Source organism: Cetorhinus maximus, chromosome 24 (genome assembly GCF_964194155.1).
Source record: "Cetorhinus maximus chromosome 24, sCetMax3.hap1.1, whole genome shotgun sequence".
NCBI lineage: Eukaryota > Metazoa > Chordata > Chondrichthyes > Lamniformes > Cetorhinidae > Cetorhinus > Cetorhinus maximus.
Window position 1 is genome coordinate 122,083 of NC_135902.1, and position 26,136 is coordinate 148,218.

At 44.6% G+C, this 26,136-nt stretch overlaps 1 protein-coding gene across 1 annotated transcript in view; it reads left to right on the forward strand.

Moving 5' to 3' along the window:
- Positions 1-26,136, forward strand: part of LOC144667644 (glutamate receptor ionotropic, NMDA 2C-like) — a 178,668-nt gene that overhangs the window by 14,334 nt on the left and 138,198 nt on the right. The window contains exon 3 of the mRNA XM_078529118.1: positions 19,899-20,491. Within this exon, the coding sequence (XP_078385244.1) occupies positions 19,899-20,491 (593 nt within the window). The remainder of the gene's footprint in view (positions 1-19,898; positions 20,492-26,136) is intronic.

Sequence of the window (26,136 nt, forward strand, 5' to 3'; positions counted from 1 at the left end):
AAACAGGAATGTTGTGGTAGTAGAGGACAATAGAGTGAGGGGGATTGACACTGTTCTCTGTAGCAAAGAATAAGAGTCCAGGTGGTTGTGTTGCCTACCTGGTGCCAGGGTGCGGGATATCTGCTCAGGGCTGGAGAGGAACTTGTCGTGGGAGAGGGAGGATCCAATGGTTGTGGTGCACATAGGTACCAATGACATAGGTACGATGAGGAATGAGGCTCTGCATAGCCAGTATGACAAGCTAGGCACCAAATTAAGAAGCAGAACCTCAAAGGTAATAATCTCTGGATTATTACCTGAACCACGTGCAAATTGGCAAAGGACAAATAAGATTAGAGAAATGAATACGTGGCTCAAAGACTGGGTGTGGGAGAAGTGGGTTACGCTTTGTGGGGCAGTGGCACAGTATTGGGGAAAGTGGGATCTGTACCGTTGGGTCGGTCTACACCTGAACCCTGCTGGGGCTGGTGTCCTCGTGAGCCTCCTAACTAGGGAAGTAGAGAGGGTTTCAAACTGAATAGTGGGGGCAAGGGATCAAAGATGTGGGTAAACCAAAGAGCAGAGACAAGGCAAGAGAGACCAGTATTAATCTGGGAAATGATAAACAGACAGTGACAAGAAGGGACAGAGAGTACCAATCTAAGAGTAAATCAGCAGATAAGGCTAGATGCTACAAATATAATAAAAGGACAGAACTAAAGGCTCTGTATCTAAACATGCATAGCAGTCAAAACAAAAACAGATGAACTGATAGCGCAAATAGAAATAAATAAGTACAGTTTGATAGCTATTACAGAGACATGGCTACAGGATGACATAGATTGGGACTGAATATTGAAGGGCATGTGACATTTAGAAAGGTCAGGAAGTTAGGAAAAGGTGGAGGGGTGGTTCTGTTCATTAATGATGGTATGAGCACATTAGAGAGGGATGACCTAAGTTCAGGAAACCAGCATGTAGAAACAGTTTGGGTTGAGATGAGGAATGATAAAGTCAAGGAGTCACTTGTGGTCCCCTAATTATAACTACACAGAATGGCAGAGTATAAAAGAAGAGATAATGGGAGCTTCCCAGAAAGGTACAGAAATAATCATAGAGGATTTTAATCTACATATAGACTGGAAAAAATCAGATGGCAAGGTAGCGTAGATGAGGAGTTCATAGAATGTTTTTGGGATCATTTCTAAGAACAGCACGTTCTAGAGGAACCAAAGAGCAGGTTATACTAGATCTGGTATTGTGCAAGGCACCCCAAGGTAACAGCAATCATAATACAATTGAATTTTACATCTATTTTGAGAGAGAATTGAGTGCATCCAAGACTAGTACTTTAAACTTAAATAAGGGCAAATATGAGGGCATGAAAGCAGAGCTAGGTAAAGTGAACTGGCAAATGAGGTTAAGGGACATGTCAATAGAAGTTCAGTTGCAGACATGTAAAGGGAATTTCAGAATTCACAGAATATATACATTCCAGTGAGAAAGAAAAATTCCAAGGGCAGGGCCCACCATCTGTGGTGAACTAAAAAAGTTAAAGACAGTATCAAACTTAAAGAAAAATCATATGATTACACAAAGACAGGTGGCAGGTCAGAAGATTGGAAAGAATATAAAGAACAACAAAGAATGACAAAAATATTAACAAGGAGGGAAAAATTAGACTGTGAAGGAAAGTGAGCAAGTAACATAAAGATGGATAGTAAGAGTTTCTATAGATATTTAAATAAGAAAAGAGTTAACAAAGTGAGCATTGGTCCTATAGAGAGTGCATCTGGGGAATTGATAATGAAAAGTAGGGAGATGGTGAATTAATTAATCAGATATTTTGCTTCGGTCTTCACTATAGAGGACACAAGTAACATCCCGGAAATAGCTGTAAATCAGGAAATGGAAGGGAGGGAGAAACTCGGGAAAATTACAATCAGTGAGGCAAATTGTTGGGGCTGCGGGGCTGACAAATCCCCAGGTCCGGATGGACTTCACCCTAAGGTTTTGAAAGAAGTGGTTAGTGAGATAGTTGATGCACTGGTTTTAATTTTCCAAAATTCTCTAGATTCGGTGAAAGTTCTATTAGATTGGAAACTAGAAAATATAACTCCTTTATTCAAAAAGGGAGGGAGACAGAAAGCAGGAAACTACAGGTCAGTTAGCCTAACATCTGTCATAGGGAAAATGTTAGAAGCTATTATTAAAGATGTCACAGCAGAGCACTTCGAAAAATTCAAGGGTCAGTTGTTGTATTGACACTTGAGTGTAATGAATCTCAACGATGACCATAAGACCATAAGACATAGGAGCAGAAATTAGGCTATTCGGCCCATCGAGTCTGCTCCGCCATTCAAACATGGCTGATAAGTTTCTCAACCCCATTCTCTCCTCTTCTCCCCGTAACCTTTGATCCCCTTACCAATCAAGAACCTATCTATCTCGGTTTTAAATACACTCAATGACCTGGCCTCCACAGCCTTCTGTGGCAATGAATTCCATAGATTCACCACTCTCTGGCTAAAGAAGTTTCTCCTCATCTCTGTTCTAAAAGGTCTTCCCTTTACTCTGAGGCTGTGCCCTCGGGTCCTAGTCTCTCCTACTAATGGAAACATCTTCCCCATGTCCACTCTATCCAGGCCTTTCAGTATTCTGTAAGTTTCAATCAGATCCCCCCTCATCCTTCTAAACTCCATCGAGTATAGACCCAGAGTCCTCAAATGTTCCTCATATGTTAAGCCTTTCATTCCTGGGATCATTCTCGTGAACCTCCTCTGGACCCTCTCCAGGGCCAGCACATCCTTCCTGAGATACCGGGCCCAAAATTGCTCACAATATTCTAAATGTGGTCTGACCAGAGCCTTATAAAGCCTCAGCAGCACATCCCTGCTTTTATATTCTAGTCCTCTCGAAATAAATGCCAACATTGCATTTGCCTTCCTAACTACCGACTCAACCTGCAAGTTAACCTTAAGAGAATCCTGGACTAGGACTCCCAAGTCCCTTTGCACTCCAGATTTCTGAATTCTCTCCCCATTTAGAAAATAGTCTATGCCTCTATTCTTCCTACCAAAGTGCATGACCTCACACTTGCCCACGTTGTATTCCATCTGCCACTTCTTTGCCCATTCTCCTAACCTGTCCAAATCCTTCTGCAGCCTCCCTGCCTCCTCAATACTACCTGTTCTTCCACCTATCTTTGTGTCATCTGCAAACTTAGCCAGGATGCCCTCAGTTCCTTCATCTAGATCATTAATGTATAAAGTGAAAAGTTGTGGTCCCAACACTGACCCCTGCGGAAATCCACTAGTCACCAGCCGCCATCCTGAGAAGGACCCCCTTATCCCCACTCTCTGCCTCCTGCCAGACAGCCAATCTTCTATCCATGCTAGTACCTTGCCTCTAACACCATGGGCTCTTATTTTACTGAGCAGCCTCCTGTGCGGCACCTTATCAAAGGCCTTCTGGAAGTCCAAGTAGATAACATCCATTGGCTCTCCTTTGTCTAACCTACTCGTTACCTCCTCAAAGAATTCTAACAGATTTGTCAGGCATGACCTCCCCTTGATGAAACCATGCTGACTTTGCCCTATTTTACCATGCACTTCCAAGTATTCTGCAATCTCATCCTTAATGGATGGATGGAATCTCTAAGCCATTGTGCATGGTAAGTTTGGCAGTGGTTGGTTGAGCCATCACTTACCACATTTTGGGTACACACATTTCAATGTGCAAAGTGGAAGGATATTTGCACCTGCACCTGTATCCAGTTTTGCATACAATTTATGCTGTCCCTGCATCTGTGGGCATATAATCTGGATGATGGCAAAGCCTTCTGATGGTATCACTATGGCAATACATTCTCACACTCTGATGTTCACTGTGTGGAATGTCTGCTCACTTTGTGCTTGTATATTCTGGTCATTCTCACCATCTGACCACATAGCTTTGCTAGACATTTCATGGATCTTCTTCTAGCGATGTCTGGTATGTGCTCCTGATTGCTTAGGATGCTGTACCTGTCTGGCCTCTGGTAGTGGCTTTTGATGATATTGAACCAATTGTTCTGGCCTTTTCTTTCTGTACTGGCGTTTCCAGTGTCCTCTGGTGCTGCCTGCCTTGCATATATTGTGGACAATTTTTGAGTGCATGTATGAGGCTGCACCACCTGCATTGCTTACTAGGTTTGACTATGTTGGTTATCATGCCAATGGTGGTTGAATTACACGTAGCTGTATGGCTTTATACTTGTGTCCGCTTTTTAGTTGTGCTGCCATGTTGTAACTTTTGGGTTTGTCTAAGAGGTCTTTTGCAATGCTTCTGCTGGTGTAGATGCTATCACAAATTCGATTATTCTGTCAACCAGTTCAGTCACATAAAGTTGCAATCAAGCTCCTTGTCTCTGCATTCACTTATGAATGATGAATAACTTCCTTTGGCTCTTGCCTAAAGGACATGAATTCCAGATGATGTATTCTGAAGTTACCTTCACTCATCATTGATCTTTGAGTGTTGTCCTATCTTGTTCCGATTTTTAAGGTCTGATAGAACTGAGGTCTGTGGAGGATCAGTCTGTGAAGGCATCATTGTCGATAGCAATTTCAATATTTATGGTTTGTTTATCTGGTTCAGAAATATTGAGGTCCAGAAAACATAATTCTATGCGTTGTCTGAACAGAGTGAACTCGGAGAGGAGGTCTACTGCCTTCCAATTACATGTTAGAAATTTTGTGGTCATCCTGTGGCTCTTTTGCAGGGTCAGTAGGATTATCAGTGACTTTTCACAGACCCTTAAGGACTGTTTCTGCGGATCCCTGAGTTGCAGTACCTTAAGTGGCTACAGCTTTAACTGGTCCCAGTTTGTTGCTTGACTGCAATGGTGGTGCTGTTGAGCTGCTCCTACTTTCCTGGGCCTGCTTGAAGCTCTTCCCGCTAAGCAGTGATTTTGGTGCAAAAATGGGCTGCAAGGCTGAAAAGGTAATTAGTGAAACAGTGACTGTGAAAGCAGTGGGAAGGAGCGGGAACACAGCACGGCATGAAGTAATGCAGGACAGAGCAAGAGTTCACTCAGGACTGATGGGAAGGAGTGAGAACACAGCGGGGCATAAAGTATAAATCCACCAGGAGCCAGACTGTAGGTTCAGAGCCTGCATTTGGAAAGAAAAATCAAGATGTTATCTCACAAGGAAGCAGGTGGGTGATTGGATAGTGAGAATTTCTTATCTTACCTGAACAATGGAATAAACTGGTCAATCTTATCTTTCTTTTTTAAAAGATAAGGTTTATTACTATTAGTAAGGTGTATTAAGTATTAGTAGGGTTTACTGGCATTAATAAGGCTTATTAGCATTGCTAAATTAGCAGTGTATTAGCAGCAGTAAGGTTTATTAGCAGTAGCAAGGTTATTAACTAACAGGAATGACAGGGCTGCTCCAATCACTAGAGTGTGCATCCTGTGCTATGTGGGAACTCCAGGACAAATCTCATGTCCTGGATAACCATTAGTGCAGGAAATGTCATCAGTTACAGGAGTTTGAGCTCTTAGTTTTGGAACTTGAGCAGCAGCTGGCCTCACTGTGGTGCATCCATGAAGTTGAGATTTTTGTGGATAGAACATTTATAGATGCGCTCATTCCATTGCTTAAGAGTATGCAGAGAGAGAGGAAATGGATGACCACCAAACAGTCAAGGAGAAACAGAGAGGTAATGCACGAGTCCCCTGAGTGCATTCCACTCTCCAACCAGTATTCAGTTGTGATTAATCGATGGTTCATCTGGGACAGAGCCATGTTCATGGCACAGCTGTACAGAGGGAGTCAAGGAAGACTGGAAGAGCAATAATGATAGATGATTCAATAGTTATGGGAATAGACAGGTCTTTCTCCAGACGCAGACATGAATCCAGGATGGTGTTGCTTCCCTGGTGCCAGAGTCAAGAATGTCACTGAACATGCTGCAGAGGACCCTTAAGGAGGAAGGTGAACAGCCAGCAGCTTTGCTTCACATTGGTACGAACGACATAGGCAGAAAGAGAGAAATGATCCTGCAGTCAGAATTTAGGGAGCTGGGTAGGAAATTAGCAAGCAGGACCTCAAAAGTAGTAAGATAAAAGCAAAATACTGCAAATGCTGGAAATCTAGAACAAAAACAAAAATACCCAGAAAAACTCAGCAGGTCTGACAGCATCTGCAGAGATGAATACAGTTGACGTTTCGAATCCGTATGACCCTTCATCAGAACTAAGGAAATAGAGAAATGGAGTGAAATATAAGCTGGTAGAGGGGAGTGGGACAGGTAGAGCTCGATAGGGGGCCAGTGATAGGTGAAGCCAAAGAAGAGACTGCCAAAGATGTCATAGACAAAAGGACAAAGGGGTGTTGACGGTGGTGATACTATCTAAGGAATCTAAGGGTAGCAAGCAGGACAAGCTAGTGGCAGATGGCCCTAATGGGGATGGGGTGGGGGGAAGGGGGGAAGGGATTGAAATGGGCTAAAAGGTGGAGATAAAACAATAGATCGAAATAAACTTAAAAATAGATGGGAAAAGGAAAATATATTTAAAAATTATAAATTATTGGAAAAAAGGGGGATCGGAAAGGGGGTGGGGATGGAGGAGAGAGTTCATGATCTGAAATCGTTGAACTCAATATTCAGTCCGGAAGGCTGTAAAGTGCCTAGTCGGAAGATGAGGTGCTGTTCCTCCAGTTTGCGTTGAGCTTCACTGGAACATTGCAGCAGGCCAAGGACGGACATGTGGGCATGAGAGCAGGGTGGAATGTTGAAATGGCAAGCGACAGGGAGGTCTGGGTCATGCTTGCGGACAGACCGAAGGTGTTCCGCAAAGCGATCACCCAGTCTGCGTTTGGTCTCTCCAGTGTAGAGGAGACCACACTGGGAGCAACGAATGCAGTAACTAAATTGAGGGAACTGCAAGTGAAATGCTGCTTCACCTGAAAGGAGTGTTTGGGCCCTTGGACGGTGAGGAGGGGGCAAGTAAAGGGGCAGGTGTTGCACCTTCTGCGATTGAATGGGAAGGTGCCGTGGGAGGAGGTTGAAGTGTAGGGAGTGATGGAGGAGTGGACCAGGGTGTCCTGGAGGGAACGATCCCTGCGGAAAGCCGCCGGGGGGGGTGAAGGGAAGATGTGTTTGGTGGTGGCATCATGCAGGAGTTGGTGGCAATGGCGGAGGATGATCCTTTGAACGTGGAGGCTGGTGGGGTGATAAGTGAGGACAAGGGGGACCCTATCATGGTTCTGGGAGGGAGAGGAAGGTGTGAGGGCGGATGCGCGGGAGATGGGCCGGACACGGTTGAGGGCCCTGTCAACCACCATGGGTGGGAAACCTCGGTTAAGGAAGAAGGAGAACATGTCAGAAGAACTAATTTGGAAAGTGGCATCATCAGAACAGATGCAACGGAGGCAAAGGAACTGAGAGAATGGGATGGAGTCCTTACAGGAAGCGGGGTGTGAGGAGCTGTAGTTGAGGTAGCTGTGGGAGTCGGTAGGCTTGTAATGAATATTGGTGGACAGTCTATCACTAGAAATTGAGACTACCAGAAATTTAGTCTCAATTTCTGGTGATAGACTGTCCACCAATATTCATTACAAGCCTACTGACATCTTTGACATCTTTGGCAATCTCTTCTTTGCCTTCACCTATCACTGGCCCCCTATCGAGCACTACCTGTCCCACCCCCCTCTACCAGCTTATATTTCACCCCATTTCTCTATTTCCTTAGTTCTGATGAAGGGTCATACGGATTCGAAACGTCAACTGTATTCCTCTCCGCAGAAGTTGTCAGACCTGCTGAGTTTTTCCAGGTATTTTTGTTTTTGTTCTCAAAAGTAGTAACCTCTGGATTACTCCAAGTACCATGTGCAAGTTGTAATGAGGAGGTGATGGCATAGTGGTGTTAACCCTGCAAAGTCCTCTTTACTAACATCTGGGGGCTACTGGAGAGCTGTCTCATAGACTAGTCAAGCAACATAGTCATCCTCATGGAATCATATCTCACAGATAATGTCCCAGACACCACCATCACCATCCCTGGGTATGCCCTGTCCCACCAGCAGGGCAGACCCAGCAGAGGTGGCGGCACAGTGGTATGCATTCAGGAGGGAGTTGCCCGGGGGATCCTCAACATCGACTCCGGACCCCATGAAGTCTCATGGTATCAGGTCAAACATGGGCAAGGAAACCTCCTGCTGATTACCACATACTCCATCCCTCAGCTGATGAATCAGTGCTCCTCCATGTTGAACACCACTTGGAGGAAGCACTGAGGGTGGCAAGGGCGCAGAATGTACTCAGTGTGGGGGACTTCAATGTCCATCACCAAGAGTAGCTCAGTAGCACCACTACTGACCGAGCTGGCCTGGTCCTAAAGGACATAGCTGCTAGACCGGATCGGCGGCAGGTGGTGAGGGAACCAACAAGAGGGAAAAACATACTTGACCTCATCCTCACCAATCTGCCTGCCGCAGATGCATCTGTCCATGCCGGTATCAGTAGGAGTGACCACTGCACAGTCATTGTGGAGATGAAGTCCCGTCTTCACATTGAGGATACCCTCCATCGTGTTGTGTGGCACTACCACCATGCTAAATGGGATAGATTTCAAACAGATCTGGCAACTCAAGACTGGGCATCCATGAGACGCTGTGGGCCATCAGCTGCAGCAGAATTGTATTCTAACACAATGTGTAACCTCATGGCCTGACATATCCCCCGCTCTACCATTACCAGCAAACCAGGGGATCAACCTTGGTTCAATGAAGAGTTCAGGAGGGCATGCCAGGAGCAGCACCAGGCATATCTAAAAATTAGGTATCAACCTGGTGAAGCTATAAAACAGGACTACCTGTGTGCATTAGCAGCAAGTGATAGACAGAGCTAAGCAACCCCACAACCAATGGATCAGATCTAAGCTCTGCAGTCCTGCCACATCCAGTCGTGAATGATGGTGGGCAATTAAATAACTCACTGGAGGAGGAGACTCCACAAATAACTGCATCCTCAATGATGAAGGAGCCTAGCACATCAGTACAAAAGATAAGGCTGAAGCATTCGCAACAATCTTCAGCCAGAAGTGCAGAGTGGATGATCCATCTCAGCCTCCTCCAGAGGTTCCCAGCATCACAGATGCCAGTCTTCAGCCAATTCGATTCACTCCATGTGATATCAAGAAATGGCTGAAGGCACTAGATACAGCAAAGGCTATAGGCCCTGAAAATATTCCAGCAATAGTACTGAAGACTTGTGCTCCAGAAGTTGCCACGCTCCTAGCCAAGCTGTTCCAGTACAGCTACAACACTGGCATCTACCCAGCAATGTGGAAAATTGCCCAGGTATGTCCTGTACACAAAAAGCAGGACAAATCCAACTCAGCCAATTACCGCCCCATCAGTCTACTCTCCATCATCAGTAAAGTAATGGAAGGGGTCATCAACAGTACTATTAGTGGCACTTACTTAGCAATCTCACTGATGCCTAGTTTAGGTTGCGCCAGAGCCACTCAGCTCCTGACCTCATTACAGCTTTGCTTCAAACATGGACAAATGAGCTTAATTCCAGAGGTGAGGTGAGAGTGGCTGCCCTTGACATCAAGGCAGCATTTGACCAAGTGTGGCATCAAGGAGCCCTAGCAAAACTGGAGTCAATGGGAGTCAGGGGGAAAACTCTCCACTGGTTGGAGTCATACCTAGCCCAAAGGAAGATGGTTGTGGTTGTTGGAGGTCAATCATCTCAGCTCCAGGACATCACTGCAGGAGTTCCTCAGGATAGTGGGTAATGTTCTTGTCCCAATCATCAATGCTTCATCAATGAACGTCCTTCGATCATAAGGTCAGAAGTGGGGATGTTCGCTGACAATTGCACAATGTTCAGCACCATTCACGACTTCTCAGATACTGAAGCAGTCCATGTCCAAATGCAGCAAGACCTGGACATCCAGGCTTGGGCTGACAAGCGGCAAGTAACATTCGTGCCACACAAGTGTCAGGCAATGACCATCTCCAACAAGAGAGAATCCAACCATCACCTCTTGATGTTCAATGGCATTACCATCACTGAATCCCCCACTATCAACATTCTAGAGGATACCAATGACCAGAAACTGAACTGGACTAGCCATTTCAATACTGTGGCTGCAAGAGCAGGTCATCCTGTGACGAGTAACTCACCTCCTGACTCCCCAAAGCCTGTCCACAATCCACAAGGCTCAAGTCAGGAGTGTGATGGAATACTCCCCACTTTCTTGAATGAGTGCAGGTCCCACAACACTCAAGAAGCTTGACACCATCCAGAACAAAGCAGCCCCCTTGATTGGCACCACATCCACAAACATTCACTTTCTCCACCACTGTCGCACAGTAGCAGCAGTGTATACCATCTACAAGATGCACTGCAGGAGACACCAAGGCTCCTTCGACAGCACCTTCCAAACCCAGCTAGAAGAGCAAGGGCAGCGGATAGATGGGAACACCACCACCTGGAAGTTCCCCTTCAAGTCACTCACCATCCTGACTTGGAAATATATCGCTGTTCCTTCACTGTCGCTGGGTCAAAATCCTGGAACTCCCTAACAGCACGGTGGGTGTACCTACACCACATGGACGCAGCGGTTCAAGAAGGCAGCTCACCACCACCTTCTCAAGGGTAACTAGGGGCGGGCAATAAATGCTGGCCCAGCCAGCGAAGCCCACATCCCGTGAATGAATTTTTTTAAAGTGAGTATAAAAATAGAAGGATAAAGCAGATGAATTCGTGCCTGGAAAGATGATACAGGAGGAAGGGCTTTAGATTCTTGAGACCGGCTCTGGGGAGTTCGGACCTGCAAAGTCTGGACGGGTTGCGCCTACATAGAGCTGGGATTGAGTTCCTAGCAGGGCATTTTTCAAGTGCTATTGGGGAGGGATTAAACTAACTTTGTAGGGGTGTGGGAACCAGGGGATAATATCAGAGAGGAATACTAAGGTGTACAGAATACTGGGAGAGAGAGATAGCACTAGAATAGGGAATAGTAAGTTAAAAGATGGGATCAGAATAACGGAGAAAGTAATAAAATCTAAATCAGGGTTACAGTGCATGTATGTGAATGCACAAAGTGTGGTCAATAAGATTAGTGAGTTACAGGTGCAGAGTACCGTGTGGAAATATGATGTTGCAGCTATAACAGAGACCTAACTCAAAGAAGGGCAGGACTAGGTGTTAAATATTCCTGGATACAAGCTGTTCAGGAAAGATGGAAAAGAAAGAGAAGGGGGAGAGGTGGTGGTATTGTTTAAGGAGAGCATTGCAATGCTGGAGATAGAGGATGTCTCAGAGGGGTCAAGGACAGGATCTATTTGGCTAGAGCTGAGGAACAAACAAGGCACAATTACATTGCTCGGAGTAGCCTATAGGCCACCAACTAGTGGGAAGGATGTAGAGGAACAAATTTGCAATGAAATTACAGAGAGGTTCCAAAATTATAAAGTAGTTATAATGAGGGACTTTAATTATACAATATATACTGGGATAAGGTATAATATAAAGGGCAGAGAGGGGAAAGAGTTCCTAGTGAGTGTTCATGAAAATTTTCTACAGCAGTATGTTTCCAGTCCATTGAAAAAAGGGGCACTGCTGGACATGGCTCTGGGGAATGAGGTGGGCCATATGGGTCAGGTGTCAATAGGAGAATATTTAGGGACAATGATCATTGTATCATAAGGTTTAGGCTGACTATGGAAATGGATAACATACAATCCAGAGTAAAAAATAATTAACTGGGGAAAGCCAACTTCAATGGGGTAAGAAGGAACCTGGGCTGGATAAATTGAAGTCAAAGGTTCACAGAAAAATGGTAGCTGAACAATGGGCAACCTTCAAAGAAGAGATAGTTCAGGCACAGTCAAGGCCTTGAAAAGGAAAAGTAGGGCAAATAAATCCAGAGGTGCCGAGATGGCAAAATATATAGAAATTAAAATAAAGAAGAAAAAGTGTGCTTATGACAGATCTCAGAGAAAAAATGCAATTGAGAAGCAGGCTGCATACAGAAGGTTCAGAGGAGAGGTGAAAAGCAAATAAAAGAAGCAAAGAGGGAGTAATGAAAAGAGACTGGCAGCTAACATAAAAGGGAATCCCAAAGCTTTCTATAAGCATATAAATAGTAAAAGGGTGGTAAAAGGAGGTGTACAGCTGATGAGGGATCAAAAGGGGATCTACGCAAGGAGGAAGGGGGTATGGCTGAGGTATTAAATGAATACTTTGTATCTGTCTTTACCAAGGAAAAAGATGCCAGGCCATGGTGAAGGAGGAGGTAATTTAGACAATAGAAGGGTTTAAAATTGATAAGGAGGAAGTTTTGCATAGGTTATCTGTATTTAAAGTTGATAAGGCACCAGGATTGGATGAGATGTATCCAAGGATACAAAGGGAAGTAAGAGTGGAAATTGTGCAGGCGCCGGCCATCATGTTTCAGTCTTCATTAGACACAAGGTTGGTGCTAGAGATCTGTAAAATTGCAAACGTTACACCCTTGTTCAAATAAGGGTGTAAAGATAAGCCCAGCAATTACAGGCCAGTCAGTTTAACTTCGGTACTGGGGCAACTTCCAGAAACAATAATTCAGGACAAAACGAATAGTCACATGGACAACTGTGGGTTACTTAATGAAAACCAGCATGGATTTCGTAAGCGTAAATTGAATTAAATTAACTCGCTGGAGTTTTTTGACGGGGTAATAGAGAGGGTGGATGAGGGAAATGCTGTTGATGTGGTGTACATGGACTTTCAAAAAGCATTTGATACAGGGCTGCACAACAGACTTGTGAGCAAAGTTATAGCTCATGGAAAATGAAGAACAGTAGCAACATGGATACATAATTGTCTGACTGACAGGAAATATTGAGTAGTGATTACTGGATGTTTTTTGGGCTGAAGGAAGGTTTGTAGTGGAGTTCCCCAGGGGTCAGTGTTGGGGCCCTTGCTTTTCCTGATATATATTAATGACCTAGGCCTTGGGCACAATTTCAAAATTTGTGGATGATATGAAACTTGGAAGCATTGTGAACTGTGAGGAGGATAGTGCAGAACTTCAAAAGGACACAGACAAATTGGTGAAATGGCAGGTGGCAGATGAAGTTTAATGTGGAGAAATGTGAAGTGATTTATTTTAGTAGGAAGAACATGGGGAGACAATATAAAATAAAGGGTACAACTGTAAAGGGGGTGCAGGAGCAGAGGGATATATGGTGTGTATGTGCATTAGACATTGAAGGTGGCAGGACAGGTTGACAGAATGGTTAATGAAGCATACATAATCCTGGGCTTTATCAATAGGGACAGAAAGGAAAAGAGAAAGGGGACAAAAACATGACTCACAAAACATGACTTCAGATCTGAAGAAGAGTCATATGGACTCGAAACTTTAACTCTGTTTTTCTCTCCACAGATGCCGTTAGACCTGCTGAGTTTTTCCAGCATTTTCTGTTTTTGTTTCAGATTTCCAGCATCCGCAGTATTTTGCTTTTATATTAAAAGAGAAAGGGGGTTATGCTGAACTTGTATAAGACACTAGTTTGGCCTCAGCTAGAGTATTGGGGTCAGTTCTGGCCACTGCACTTTAGGGAGAATGTAAAGACATTGGAGAGATTGCAGAAAAGATTCACAAGAAAGGCTCTTGGGATGAGGAATTTTAGTTATGAAGATAGATCGGAGAAGGTTTTTTTGGAGAAGAGAAGGCCGAGAGGAAATTTGAGAGGTATTCAAAATCCTGAGGGGTCTGGACAGAGTAGATAGGGAGAACTGTCCCCACTCATGAAGAATGAGAGGGCACAGATTTAAAGTAATCGGCAAAAGAGGCAAAAATGATACAAGAAAAAAAAATCAGGCCTGCAAATGGTTAAGGTCTAAAATCGACTGCCTGAGTGTGTAGTGGAGGCAGGCTCAATCAAAGCATTCAAAAGGGTTGTTGAAAAGGAAGAATGTGCAGGGTTATGGGGAGAAGACAGGAGAATGAAGTGAATTGTTCATTCAGAAAGCCAGTACAGGCATGATGGGCTGAATGGTCTCTTTCTGCACTGTAAAAATTCTGCGATTCTTTGAAAAAATATTTTTTACAGCCTCTTTCTAGCTGTTAAGAGCTTTTGCTTAATGGATTCTTCTTTCCTGGTCCAGTCCCCAGTATTTAATTTCCCCCAACTTCCTGAAGAGTTGGTCTGTTGCATCAATTGATTCTCTAGTCTGTGGAGAATATTCTGCTTAAAGCTAGACCCCACCCCCAGAGTCAGCTATTTAATGGCTGGTGCACAAACCGCTCAGCAGATAGGGTTTGGTCTCTCAAGCTTCCCGAATTTTAACATACTAACTGGGACCCAACATCTGTTGGTTGGAGTAAGGTGCAGTGTCCCAAACAAAGGTATTGGGTGTGGGATTCCTAAAGTGCTGCAGAATCACTTACATATTGTGAATGCTTTATCATTGTTTCACTTTCACAGCAGTTTTTCTGCTGCGTGTAAAAGGGTTGAGGCTTGTACATTTCTCAGTCAAATCTTCCAAAAAATGCTGCCACCATGTTGCATTCTTCTATTTGTCGTAAATGGACCAATCATATAACAAAGATTGATAGAACAATAGTGTGGGTTCTTTATTTGAAGACTATATACATACAATGTTAACTGGGAGGTTATGTAGAGATGCCTGACCTCTCCAACTGCTGCTCTGTTCTGTCTCAGTGTCATGCAGTTACACATCACATCCTGTCTCAAAGTGGGAAGTGATTGACAGCAGTTTAAGATATACACCCTTAAAGGTACATTTGCATCAGATCACAACAGACAGGGTAGACACTGAGAGGATATTTCCCCTACCTGTGGCAGAGGAACAGTCTCAGGATAACTTAGGACTGAGAAGAGGAAGCATGTCTTTAGCATGTTGTGAACCTTTGGAATTCTCTATCCCAGAGGGTTGTAGCTGCTCTATTGTTGAATATATTCAAGGCTGGGATATACAGATTTTTGGTCTGTCAGGAAATCAGGGGATATGGTGAGTGGGCTAGAAAGTGGAGTTGAGGCAGAAAATCAGCCATGATCATACTGAATGGCAGAGCAGGTACGAGGGGCCTAACTATTTACACTTGCTCCTATTTCTTACATTCTCAAGTCCTGATGTCATTCTCTGTAGTTGTGATGTCAAATCCTGTTTATATTTGATGTTAGGCCCTGTGCAGAGATGATGTCACACTCCATGTGTAGTGGAAGACACTGCAATAGGAATTGTAATATTATCAACTAAATTTAGAACTTGTGGCTGAGACTTACAAAAGCTAATCCGACCCGGGTGACATCAACAGTTTAGATGGGATGTGAGGTGTTGTTTACTGTAGCTAGTTGTACAAAAACTTAACTAAATTTACCGGCATGTCTTGCAAGGCCAAAGGAGAGATTTTGAAGTAATGTGCTAAAAACTGCAGGCTGCTTTTTCACAGATGAACAAAGCATTGTACCGTGACAGGAAACATTTCTAAAGTCCACTGTCAAAAAAAAAAGAGCTAAACACAACAGACAACCATACTTCAAAGATAAAAACAAAAAACTGCGGATGCTGGAAATCCAAAACAAAAACAGAATTACCTGGAAAAACTCAGCAGGTCTGGCAGTATCGGCGGAGAAGAAAAGAGTTGACGTTTCGAGTCCTCATGACCCTTCAATAGAAGTGAGTAAAATTAGGAGAGGGGTGAAATATAAGCTGGTTTAAGGCGGGGGGTGGGGGGAGAAAAGTTGAGGGTGGGGTGGTTGTAGTGACAAGCAAGCAGTGATAGGAGCAGATAATCAGAAGATGTCACAGACAAAGGAACAAAGAGGTGTTGAAGGTGGTGATATTATCTAAGAGAATGTGCTAATTAAGAATGGATGGCAGGACACTCAAGGTACAGCTCTAGTGGGGGTGGGGTGGAAAGACTAACAGGGCATAAAAGGTATAAATTTAAAAATAATGGAAATAGGTGGGAAAAGAAAAATCTATATAAATTATTGGAAAAAACAAAAGGGAGAGGGAAGAAATGGAAAGGGGGTGGGGATGGAGGAGGGAGTTCAGGATCTAAAGTTGTTGAACTCAATATTCAGTCCGCAAGGCTGTAAAGTGCCTAGTCGGAAGATGAGGTGTTGTTCCTCCAGTTTGCCTTGAGCTTCACTGGAACAATGCAGCAAGCCAAGGACAGACATGTGGGCAAGAGAGCAGGGTGGAGTGTTAAAATGGCAAGCGACAGGAAGGTTTGGGTCATTCTTGCGGACAGACCGCAGGTGTTCTGCAAAGCGATCGCCCAGTTTACGTTTGGTCTCTCCAATGTAGAGGAGACCGCATTGGGAGCAACGAATGCAGTAGACTAAGTTGGGGGAAATGCAAGTGAAATGCTGCTTCACTTGAAAGGAGTGTTTGGGCCCTTGGACAGTGAGGAGAGAGGAAGTGAAGGGGCAGGTGTTGCACCTTTTGCGTATGCATGGGGAGGTGCCATAGGTGGGGGTTGAGGAGTAGGGGGTGTTGGAGGAGTGGACCAGGGTGTCACGGAATGCCGCCGGGGGGGTGAAGGGAAGATGTGTTTGGTGGTGGCATCATGCTGGAGTTGGCAGAAATGGCGGAGGATGATCCTTTGAATGCGGAGGCTGGTGGGGTGATAAGTGAGGACAAGGGGCTATCATGTTTCTGGGAGAGAGGAGAAGGCGTGAGGGCGGATGCGCGGGAGATGGGCCAGACCCAGTTGAGGGCCCTGTCAACTACCGTGGGTGAAAAACCTCGGTTAAGGAAGAAGGAGGACATGTCAGAGGAACTGTTTTTGAAGGTAGCATCATCAGAACAGATGCGACGGAGGCAAAGGAACTGAGAGAATGGGATGGAGATATACAGGAAGCGGGGTATGAGGAGCTGTAGTCGAGGTAGCTGTGGGAGTCGGTAGGCTTGTAATGGATATTGGTGGACAGTCTATCACCAGAAATTGAGACAGAGAGGTCAAGGAAGGGAAGGGAGGTGTCAGAGATGGACCATGTGAAAATGATGGAGGGGTGGAGATTGGAAGCAAAATTAATCAATTTTTCCAGGTCCCGACGAGAGCATGAAGCAGCACTGAAGTAATCATCGATGTACCGGAGAAAGAGTTGTGGGAGGGGGCCGGAGTAGGACTGGAACAAGGAATGTTCCACATACCCCATAAAGAGACAGGCATAGCTGGGGCCCATGCGGGTACCCATAGCCACACCTTTTATTTGGAGGAAGTGAGAGGAGTTAAAGGAGAAATTGTTCAGTGTGAGAACAAGTTCAGCCAGACGCAGGAGAGTAGTGGTGGATGGGGATTGTTCGGGCCTCTGTTCGAGGAAGAAGCTAAGGGCCCTCAGACCATCCTGGTGGGGGATGGAGGTGTAGAGGGATTGGACATCCATGGTGAAGAGGAAGCGGTTGGGGCCAGGGAACTGGAAATTGTTGATGTGACGTAAGGTGTCAGAGGAATCACGGATGTAGGTGGGAAGGGACTGGGCAAGGAGAGAGAGAAGGGAGTCAAGATAACGAGAAATGAGTTCCGTGGGGCAGGAACAGGCTGACACGATCGGTCTGCCGGGACAGTTCTGTTTGTGGATTTTGGGTAGGAGGTAGAAGCGGGCCGTCCGAGGTTGGGAGACTATCAGGTTGGAAGCTGTGGGAGGAAGATCTCCAGAGGAGATGAGGTCAGTGACAGTCCTGGAAACAATGGCTTGATGTTCCGTGGTGGGGTCATGGACCAGGGGGAGGTAGGAGGAAGTGCCTGTGAGTTGACGCTCAGCCTCCGCGAGGTAGAGGTCAGTGTACCAGACAACAACAGCACCACCCTTGTCAGCGAGTTTGATGACAATGTTAGGGTTGGACCTGAGCGAACGGAGTGCAGTAAGTTCAGAGAGAGACAGATTAGAATGGGTGAGAGGAGCAGAGAAATTGAGATGGCTAATGTCACGCCGACAGTTCTCAATGAAAAGATCAAGAGAAGGTAAGAATCCAGAGGGAGGGGTCCAGGTGGAGGGAGAATATTGGAGGTGGGTAAAAGAATCCGTTGAACGGGGAGAGGACTCCTGCCCAAAGAAGTGAGCACGGAGACGAAGACGGCGGAAGAAGAGTTCAGCATCATGCCGAGCCCGAAATTCATTGAGATGAGGGCGTAAGGGTATGAAACTAAGTCCTTTGCTGAGCACTGAACGTTCAGCATCGGAGAGGGGAAGGTCAGGGGGTATAGTGAATACACAGCCGGGGCTGGGATTGGAAGATGGGGTGGGGACGGAGGGACAGGCAGGGGTGGAGGGTCCTAGATGGGTGTTGGTGTCGATGAGTTGTTGGAGCTTGCGTTCCTTAGCACTTGGGAGAAAGAGAAAAAGTTTCTTGTTGAGGCGTTGGATGAGACGAAGAATAAAATGAAACTGGGAGCACGCGCAGCTTTGAAAAAGGGTGCAGCGGTGCTGCTGGACGGAGTATACTTCAAAGCTGCTCTAAGTCATAATACTTGCTGGAATGCAAGATTAATAGTAATAGTAATGTAATAGTAGCCTCTTGGTTTGGTTTCAATATGCATTAAGATCATTTGGACTATATAACTATTATGAACAGCTCATTATAAGTGATTGGTAACAGACAAATATGAATTGGGAAGTTCTGAAAATTAGTTTACAAACCAGAGGTGAGATGAATCGAGAAACTTGAGGAAAATAGCCTAGTATAAGACAAGAGAAGGTAATGTAAAAGCTTGGTTGGTCACAGACAGAAGGCCAATGTGAAAGCTCTAGAAGTTCATGGAGGATGAACAATGTCAGGGTGGGCTTTAACTTCATGGTTCAAATGAAGAACTCAAGGTCCATTAGATAACTTATACTATGAAAGACTTACTGAACAGTGAGATCCTATCAGTGTAACATCTTGTCCACTATTGAAAAAAGGTACTGTATAAGAAGTGGTTGTTAAAGGTATTTCATTACTCCAGTCAGAAGGAGGTGCCTTGGCCAGTCATCCTCTATTCAACAAGGACTGATCATCCATGGGTAATTGTAAGTATGCTCCTCACTTCTAACACTATTAATGGACTGCTCGCATTGCAGTGTTCTTACAACTAACGTTAGATTTTGTGGTAGTGATGGTTTTGAATCTGTCTTGGAGATGCAATAAGACCTTATAGACAGAACTTGCTTGATCTGTGTAATTTCTCATAAATCTCAAGTAAAAGAATCATAAACCTGTAGGGTCCAGGAGTGAGGTCTTACAGTAGGCCTGATGTCAGACCTGTGAACAACTGATGTCAGAATCTGGGCCTGATGTTAAAACTAGGGTAAGCCCGATGGACTCTGTGTAATTCTGATATTAGATTCTGTGCAGATCTGATGTCAGACTCTATGTAGAACAGTTATCGGATTCTCTGCATACCTGATATTTGATTTTCTGTATTTCCCACGTCAAATGCTGTGTAGGCCTGATGTCAGAGTCAGTATAGTCCTGAAGTCAGACACTGTGTAGGCTTGATAGTAAAACCTGTGTAGGCCTCAGTTCAGGGTCTATGTTGACCTGACATCAGACTCTGTCCAGTCCTGGTGTCTGAGTCTGCACCCTGCAGTATGTTCAGTGAGAGTCTTATTCTTCTGTTGCTGCTCCAAGAGTTGATTTTATTGGTAAGGTCCATTACAGTATAACAAGTTTGCTCTTTCTTTTAATCCCAGGCAGTAAACCTGCCCATGAATTGCAATTACATGTTAATAAGAGTACCCTGGAGATTCAGCCCACTTCATCTGAACAGGTTTCAAATGTTGGATGCTGGACGGAGGAGGAACACTAGCCCCAGCGAATCTTCTTCACCAGACAATATCTCACAGAAGAGGTTGTGGTTAGGGCTCTGCCATTTAACTGAAACTGTTTAACTGTTCTTTCACTTCCAGGAGCAACACTCTACATTTCTACAGTTGGGTGCTTCCATGGAACAACATATCAAGGTCATTTTCAAAGTAATGGAAGAGTACAACTGGGGGAGCTTTGCCATCATTACTAGTTTCTTCCCTGGATACCAGGAGTTCATCAACCATATTCAGCTTTTTCTTGAAACCAGTTATTATGGGTGGGAAGTTGAACAGACTCTTACACTTGAAATGACACGAAATGAGAACAATTCCAAAACAAAGAGGCTTCTGCAGCAGATTGATGCACAGGTCTTGATTCTGTATTGCTCAAGGGAGGAAGCAGAATATCTGTTCGAATTGGCTGACCAAGTTAATCTCCTTGGCCCAGGCTATATCTGGATACTGCCCAGCATCACAGTGGGCAACATGGAACGGGTGGCAAAACAATTTCCTGCCGGTCTAATCAGCATAATGACAGAGCGGTGGAAGATGAGCTTACAGCAGAGGGTGAGGGATGGAGTGGCAATCATCGCAAAAGGTGCTGCAAGTTTTTACAAAGCATACGGACACATGCCTGGGCCAAGTACTGACTGCAGACATGGAGCTCGAGGGCGCAGGAGAAACATACTGTACAGGTACTGATGTATTAAAATCTATCATATAATTACAGCTAGTGACCCGTTATAGACAGTGACACTTTACAAGCAATGATTATAAATATATTCAATAATAGACAGTGAGTGTTTACAGGTAATGATCCATTTTAGTCATTGGCAGGTGATGACCCATGATGAAGAGTAAAATTTTACAGGTAAACATCCCTTATGGACAATGTCCCCTTCTGAGCAAATATCCATTATTAGTCAAGACATGTCACACATAATGATCCATCACATGAAATGATTCTTTATATGTAATAAGCAATTATAGACAGTGAACTAGGAATTGGTTTGCATAGTGTGGCCTCCAGCAGCACTACGGAGCTCTTACAGCGCTCCCAGGGGGCTCAATGTGCCACCATTCACTGCCTGTGTAACCCATGCACTGTTACTGCACAGAATTGTTACAGTGCAGGAGGCCATTTTGCCCATCATGTCTATACTGACTCTCCATAGGAGTAATTTATCTAGTGCCACTCCCCTGCCTTCTCCCTGTGGCCCTGTACATTCTTCCTTTACAGATAATAATCCAATTCCCTCTTAAAAGCCTTGATTGAACCTACCTGCACCACACTCTCAGGCAGTGCATTCCAGATCCCAGATCCTAACCACTCGCTGCATGAAAAAGGTTTACCTCATAATGCCATTGCTTTTGTAGATTACCTTAAATCTGTGTCCTCTGGTTCTCGATCCTTCCACCAATGGAAACAGTTTCTCTCTATCTACTCTGTCCAGATCCCACATGATTTTGAATACCTCTATCAAATCTCTTCTCAACCTTCTCTTCTCCAAGGAAAACAGTCCCAACTTCTTCAATCTATCTTCAAAACTGAAGTTCCTCATCCCTGTAACCATTCCCATGAATTTTTTCCACACTCTTTCCAATCCCTTCACATTTTTCCAAAACTGGCTCAATACTCCAGGTGACGCCAAACCAGTTTAACTTAACTTCCTTGTTTTTATACTCTATTCCCCTATTAATAAAGCCTGTATGCTTTAATAACCACTCTATCAACCTGCCCTGGCACCTTCAATGACTTATGCACAAATAAACTGAGGTCCCTCTACTCCTGCACCCCCTTTAGAATTGGCCCCTTTATTTTATATTGTCTCTTCTCATTCTTCCTACCAAAATGAATCATTCTCTGCAGTAGAAAGATGCACTTCGAGGTGAAGCTCTGTACACTGGAAGACCTAAAATGGACACAATCCTGATGTCACATGGCCCAACCAGCTGATGTGATATCAGGACACCAAATTTGGTCAATGAATGTGCAGGCAACCTCTTCATGGTTGCAAATAACAAGCATGAAGCTGCAAGATGGGCCCTTGTGTTATTTAAAGGGACAGGAAACCAATTTGCAGGCAAGGTAATTATTGGAACTTTCTCTATTGCAAAGTGCCTGAAAGTACTCGGGATGTTTTAGAGATGTTTTGGTGCATTTGCCAGGGAGCATTCCCACATCCTCTTGGAAGGGCAGAGGAGTTCTGTCCACACAAAGGTTGCAACAGATAGGGGGTCAGCTGTGGTTGTGGGTTTGCAGCATGACAGGGAGATGAAACAGAGGCTGTGGAGAAGGAAATCTCTGTGTGATGCCCTCTGCCAAGTTGGAGTTGGACTCCTCCATGCCCAGTACCTCAGTGTGTGTGCCCATGTTCATATGTTCTCCTGTATGCGCCCCATTGAGGTCCCCACCTGAGGTCAGTCCCTCTGGAGGGCTGGTAAACAAACTATCCTTTATCCCTGGCCTGGCTGCAGCCCACTTTACCCCGCTCACTCACCACATGCCAATCTCAACTCTAGCCTCTAAAGTTCACAAGTTTGTGTAGTGCCAATATCTGAGCTGGTGGCTGCGAGTGTCAGAGCCTCTCCATTAGTATTATGTTGTTATTCTCTCTCTTCCTCCTCGACTGCTGTGACTGGGCAGGCAGCAGTTCTTGCTGGAGCACAGCAGGGGAAGGCTGGTGTGAGGGAAGGCATGGAAAGCAAGAGGTCCATGTTCACACCATCAGCAGCTTACACATCGTGCCAGATCGCAGGGTGAGGGTAAGCTGGGAGTTGAGAAGGGGCATAAGGCAGAAAGATTCTGTCATTCTCAATGTTCTCAGTGATGTTGGATGCAATGGGCCCTGTCACAGTCAACCTCATGATGTAGAGAACAAACTCCTCCATAGTGTTGATGAGAAGTAGGCATCCAATTCCCCCACCAGTTCTGCTCTGCTCCCTTTTACTGTGTGCCACCTGGTCCAGCAAGTGAGAGGGCAGAATGTCAGTGGTTGCGTAACATTGTGTTTGGGTGATGTGCCTAGATGTGTAGGTCGTGAGGGTTGAGTGTGAGGCTGGCAGTATTGGTAGATATTTGAGGCGCAGCCCACAACTGTACCCAAAAATCAGGATGATTGAATGTCATGCCCAGTGACCCTTTGAAGGTGATAAATTATTATAAACAGTAACCCATTCCAGAGGCAATAAATCAGTATAGACAATGATGTTTTACAGATAATAATCCATTATATACAGTGACCTTTTACAGGTAAAAAGCTGTAATGGAAGCAAACCATTATGGGCGATGACATTGGCCTTTTATGCTTAAATATCCATTGTGGACAGTGACTGACGGTAAACATCCATAATATTTAAAGGTAATGATCGAAAGAGCATAAGTACATAGGAAATAGGAGGAGTAAGCTAAATGGCCCAACCACTTGCTACACCATTCAATAAGATCACGGTTGATCTTCTGCATCAACTCCACTTCTCCACACAATCCCCATGTCCCTCCATTACCTCAGTCTCCAAAATCTATCACTCCTAGTTTTGAATATACTCATCAACTAAGCACAGTTTCTTGGGGTACAGAATTCCAAAGATTCACAACTCTCTAAGTGAAGAAATCTCTCCTCATCTCAGTGCTAAATGCCATTGTCTCATCCTGAGACTATGTCCCCCTAGTTTTAATCTCTCCAGCCAATAGAAACAGTCTCTCAGCATCTACTCTGTCAAGCCCGCCAAGAATTTTATACATCTCATTCTTCTAAACTCCACGGGATATCAGCCCATTCTAACCAAACTCATCGTCAGCTTTTTGATCCAGCAATCAACCTGGTGAACTGTTGTTGCACTTGCAATAATGTGTATTCTTGGGTAAAGAGACCAAAACTGTACACGGGGCTCCAGGTGTGTTCTCACCAATGTCCCATACACAGTATAGTGTATGGTTGTGTATCACTGATCATCAAGGTTACATTTAGCTGCTCATTAAGCATAACATGCTCTTTCAAAGAGCTAGCACAGAAACAATGGGCTGAATGACCTCCTTCTGTGCTGTAAGTTTCTATGGGGAGAATTTTATGGAGGCAAGAGAGATCTCAGGCAGGCCCACGCCACCTCCTCAGTGAAGGCCTGCCAGTATTATGTGCCAATCATGCAGTTAAGAGGTCAAGGCAGGCCTTCTCCAGGATCAGGACCCGGCGGGGTGGTGGCAGGGGGGGGGGGGGGGGGGGGGCCAAGGCTGACAGCTATCTGCCAATCAGAGGCCAGCATTTCTTTTGCTCAGCAGCGCCACCAGGGAGGTGGTGACTTCTGCTGAATGACACCCACTGGGGTCCACTCCCGCCATCATCCAACCCTATTAAATGCCCTCCCTGCCTCCAAACTCACCACGGGGATGTGTATAAAATACTACCCAATGCTATGTTTCTGATTCTAAATGTTTGAACCACCATATCAAATTTCTGTGATTTATGTACAAGAACACCCAAATAATTCTGAATACCAACATTTTTTGGTCTCTCATCTTTTCCATTCTTCACACTAAAATGGATAAGTTGGTATTTTCCCATATTATACACCATATGCCACCTTCTTGTCCAATCACAACTTGTTTCTGTCACTTTGCTGCCTCCCTCACTGTTTACTCTCCTGCCTAGCTTTGTACCATCTTATCATTGATTTAGATTGTAATTTTTTATTCATTGGATGTGGACACCACTGGCTAGGCATTTATTACCCATCCCTAACTTCCCTTGGTCAGGGGGCAGTTAAGAGTCAACCACATTGCTGTGGATCTGGAGTCACATGTGGGCCAGACCGTATAAGGATGGCAGATTCCCTTCCCTGAAGGACATTAGTGAACCAGATGGGTTTTTATGATAATCGGCAATGGTTTCATGGTCATCATCAGTCTTTTAATCCCAGGTTTTTATTGAATTCACATTTCACCATTTGTCTTCCGCAATGGTGAGATTCAAACCTAGCTCCCCAGAGCATTACGCTGGAATACTAGTCCAGTCACAATACCACTACGCCACCACATCCCCTCAGCACTGATCCTTGTGGCACTCCATTAGTTACACCCTACCAACCTGAAAATGATCCATTTATTGCTATTGTCCATTTCTGTCCATTAACCAATTCTCAATCATTGCTAATATCCCAAATCCCATGAGCCCTTATCTTGTGTAATAACCTCTTGTGGGGCATCTTACCAAGTGCCTTCTGAAAATCCAAAAATACTACATCCTCTGGCTTCTCCTTATTTACCCTGCTAGTTATACCCTCAAAAATTCTATTTGTCAAACATGATTTCCCTTTCATAAAATTGTGCAGTCTCTATCTAATCATACTGAGATTTTCTAAGTGCCCTGTTACTACCTCCTTAATAATAGATTCCAGCATTTTCTCTGCTACTAACATCAGGCTAAATGATTTGCAGTTCACTGTTTCCTCTCTCCTTTCTTGAACAGCAGTATTACATTTCTTACCTTCCAATCCACAAGAACCTTCCTAGAACCTAGGAAGCTCAAAACCAATGTATCCACTATCTCTGCAGCCACCGCTTTTAAAACCTGAGGATGCAGGCCATTAACAAAAACAACTCATATTTATAGGGACATAGGAACAGGAGAAGGTCATTCAACCCATCGAGCCAGCTCCGCCATTCAGCTAGATCATGGCTGATCATCCACTTCAATGCCTTTTTCCTACACTATCCCCATATCCCTTATATCAATGGTAATTAGAAATCTGTCAATCTCTAAACATTCTCAATGACTGAGTTTCCGCAGCCCTCTCGGGTAGAGAATTCCAAAGATTCACAACCCTCTGAATAAAAACATTTCTCCTCATCTCAGTTCTAAGTAACTTCCCCCTTGTTTTGAAATTGTGCCCCCTGGTTCCAGACTCCCCAAACAGGGGAAAACATCTTATCCTCATCAACCCTGCGTATCCCTTTCGGTGTTTTGTAGATTTCAATGAGATCACCTCTTTTTCTTCAAAACTCTGGAGAATACAGGTGCAGTTTCCCCAATCTCTCTTCACAGGACAGTCCCATCATCCCAGGAACAAGTCTGGTGAACCTTTGTCACAGTCCTTCTCTTCCCTAAGGCAAGGTGACCAAAACTGCACCCAGATGTGGTCTAACCAAGATTCTACACAATTGAAGCAAGACTTCACTACTCCTGGAACTCTAATTCTGGGAGATGTCTTGTGTCTTCCTCAGTGAAGACAGACATTTAGCTTCTCTGCCATTTCACTATTCCCATTATAAATTCTCCTGACTCTACCTGTAATGGGCCCACATTAGCCAAACATCTTTTTATGTACCTACAGAAGCTTTTAC